The sequence below is a fragment of the Hippocampus comes genome, unplaced genomic scaffold (genome assembly GCF_001891065.2).
Source record: "Hippocampus comes isolate QL1 unplaced genomic scaffold, H_comes_QL1_v1.1 scaffold22, whole genome shotgun sequence".
NCBI lineage: Eukaryota > Metazoa > Chordata > Actinopteri > Syngnathiformes > Syngnathidae > Hippocampus > Hippocampus comes.
Genome location: NW_017806175.1, coordinates 3,272,599 through 3,274,780, shown reverse-complemented (window position 1 = coordinate 3,274,780; position 2,182 = coordinate 3,272,599). Strand labels below are relative to the sequence as shown.

General features: G+C 43.0%; 1 protein-coding gene across 7 annotated transcripts in view; it reads right to left on the bottom strand.

The window, feature by feature from the left end:
- The window catches only part of ap3d1 (adaptor related protein complex 3 subunit delta 1), a 27,424-nt gene that overhangs the window by 8,413 nt on the left and 16,829 nt on the right, over positions 1-2,182 (bottom strand). For 5 of the 7 annotated variants that reach the window (XM_019896738.1, XM_019896741.1, XM_019896742.1 and 2 more), the window contains 3 exons: positions 817-924; positions 541-699; positions 267-314 (listed from right to left, as the gene is read on the bottom strand). In XM_019896738.1, the coding sequence (XP_019752297.1) occupies positions 267-314; positions 541-699; positions 817-924 (315 nt within the window). The remainder of the gene's footprint in view (positions 1-266; positions 315-540; positions 700-816; positions 925-2,182) is intronic. The other 2 variants (XM_019896739.1, XM_019896740.1) reach the window with 1 other exon arrangement.

Genomic DNA, 2,182 nt, shown 5'->3' with positions numbered 1-2,182 from the left:
TTAACCCATAAGAGCCCAGACCCATTTTTCCAAAAAGTTTTGATGGGTTAAAATCAGACAAAAAGTTTTGAAAAAAGATACTGGGGAGTTCAAACTGTTTGTTACACTGGTGTCACTGTGGGCTCTTATGGGTTAAAAGAAAGGGAGATTTGACAATGAGACTTATTTAGACAGCTGCCTCGAAAGACTTGATCACTCATTTAATCTTCCATATCGCACCAACGTTTAACCCCGATTTGGAAGTATCCCGATTCCCGATGACTCACCATCTTGATATAAGCGTTCTCTGCGAGGAGGCAGTAATTGGACATGGGCTGAAATGAAAAATGAGTTCAGGTGAGGGTTCGACATTCTCTGCCTAGCGCTGTACACAAACAGAGCAACTGGATCGGCACAGCTGATGCAACAAACATGTTTCGGAAGATTGACGTTCCACTGTAGCATTGAGATCAGGAAATAGTTTTTATAATTACTACCATGAGTGAATGAGTTAATAATCAGTGCTACAGACAATAAAAAAAACTTTTTGATTTCACTTACCGGTAGAGGTTCTTCCTCCTCCACCGTGCCATTGTGCACAGTCCCCTCTCCGCCTCCATCGCTGTGGTGGTGGTGATGATGATGGTGCTTCTTCTTCTTTTTCTTATCCTTCTCTTCCTTCTCCTTTTTCTGCTTCTTCTTCTTGTGTTTGGATGATTTCTTCACATCGTGAGGATACGAGAGCGAGAGAAAGCGTATTCAACGGCCACCACAGCAGACATCATCTTTTCTTTTTTTTCTTTCCAGGAAACGATGACATCATAGGCGGTGACTCACAGACTCCTCCGTCTCCAAGTCCTTGGTCTCATCGGGATCAGAGTTTGGTGTCGTGCAGGATGCTGCGTCTGGCACGGAGGCTGCTTCTCCTTCTACTGTTACTGCTTCCTGTAAACACACACACACACACACACACACACACACACACACACACACACACACACACACACACACACACAAATATTAATAAGCAGGAGGCAAAAAAACATACTGCACTGTCTACCAAGTCGGTGTCAACAAAAGTTAAGCTCGTGAGCTCATTCATAGCAAAAAAAGGGATCAGCCACAATAAGTTTTGAGACCAAACTGTGACAAGAAAAGCCAAATGAACCAACAAGAAACAGCAGAAGTCAAGAGTTTAATTGTGCGAACAATTCCTCATCAGAAAAGCCCAGGCGGGCTCAAGGTTAGCTCTCATTCTTGCAAGACCACTACCCAAAAAAAATCCTTTAAAAAAGACACATGAAGGCATGCACCGGAAAAGTGACGGGTTGAGGTCAGACCAGTTGCTACCTCAAGTCTGACGAATGAAAACATGTCAAAATAAAATGCAAACGGTATTTCCTTCAAATAATCCTTTGGAGTGACTCTTTAGAACGCCTTGTTGTGAAGCCCTCAGCCCTGAGTGTGTGCACGTAACAGAGAGAGTAGAAGAGCTGGCGTGGTTATTTTAGAAGGAGTGCCTCACTGTCGCTTTAAGCCACAGAACACTTGAAGCGAATATATTTTCTTGGTTCAAACATGGAGTTATGTTTTAGCACCAATTTTTAATCATTTTCGATACTTCTATGTGGGGTGTCACGTTTCCTAAGTACACAATATTTATTTTCACTTTTAAAGGAACTCCAAAACTTCTTAAACCGCTGTCATCCTTTGATGGCACTAATGGCAACAGAATTACAAAACACTACGTTTGATGTGTTTCCCCCGCCACCCCTGAATTATTATAGCACATTAAGTGGTCCAAGAAAGAGATGGAAAAATAACACAATATTGCCGCGGCATCAGGAAGCAAAGGAACTGACTCCAGGCCAGATTCCTGTTGGGACTTCAAAAGACGACAGCCATGCTCTTATCATCGTCACTAAGTAATAATGACAACATCCACAAACGTGATGAACCACTTTCACGGAGCAAAAGGAAACAGGAAGAGGAACACTATGACATACTGTACATTAAAGTCACTCATGCGTACAAAGGGGGGGGGGGGATGAGTTGTGCGACCTGTGAAAGAGAGGAAGCTGACGCGTGGATGACGAGGAGACTTGTTTAAAAAAAAAAAACAAAAAAAAAAAAAATGGAATTATGAGAAGGGGGGATGAGTACAACTAAGCGATGGGGGGGGAGACAAGAGGGGGGCGCCTCA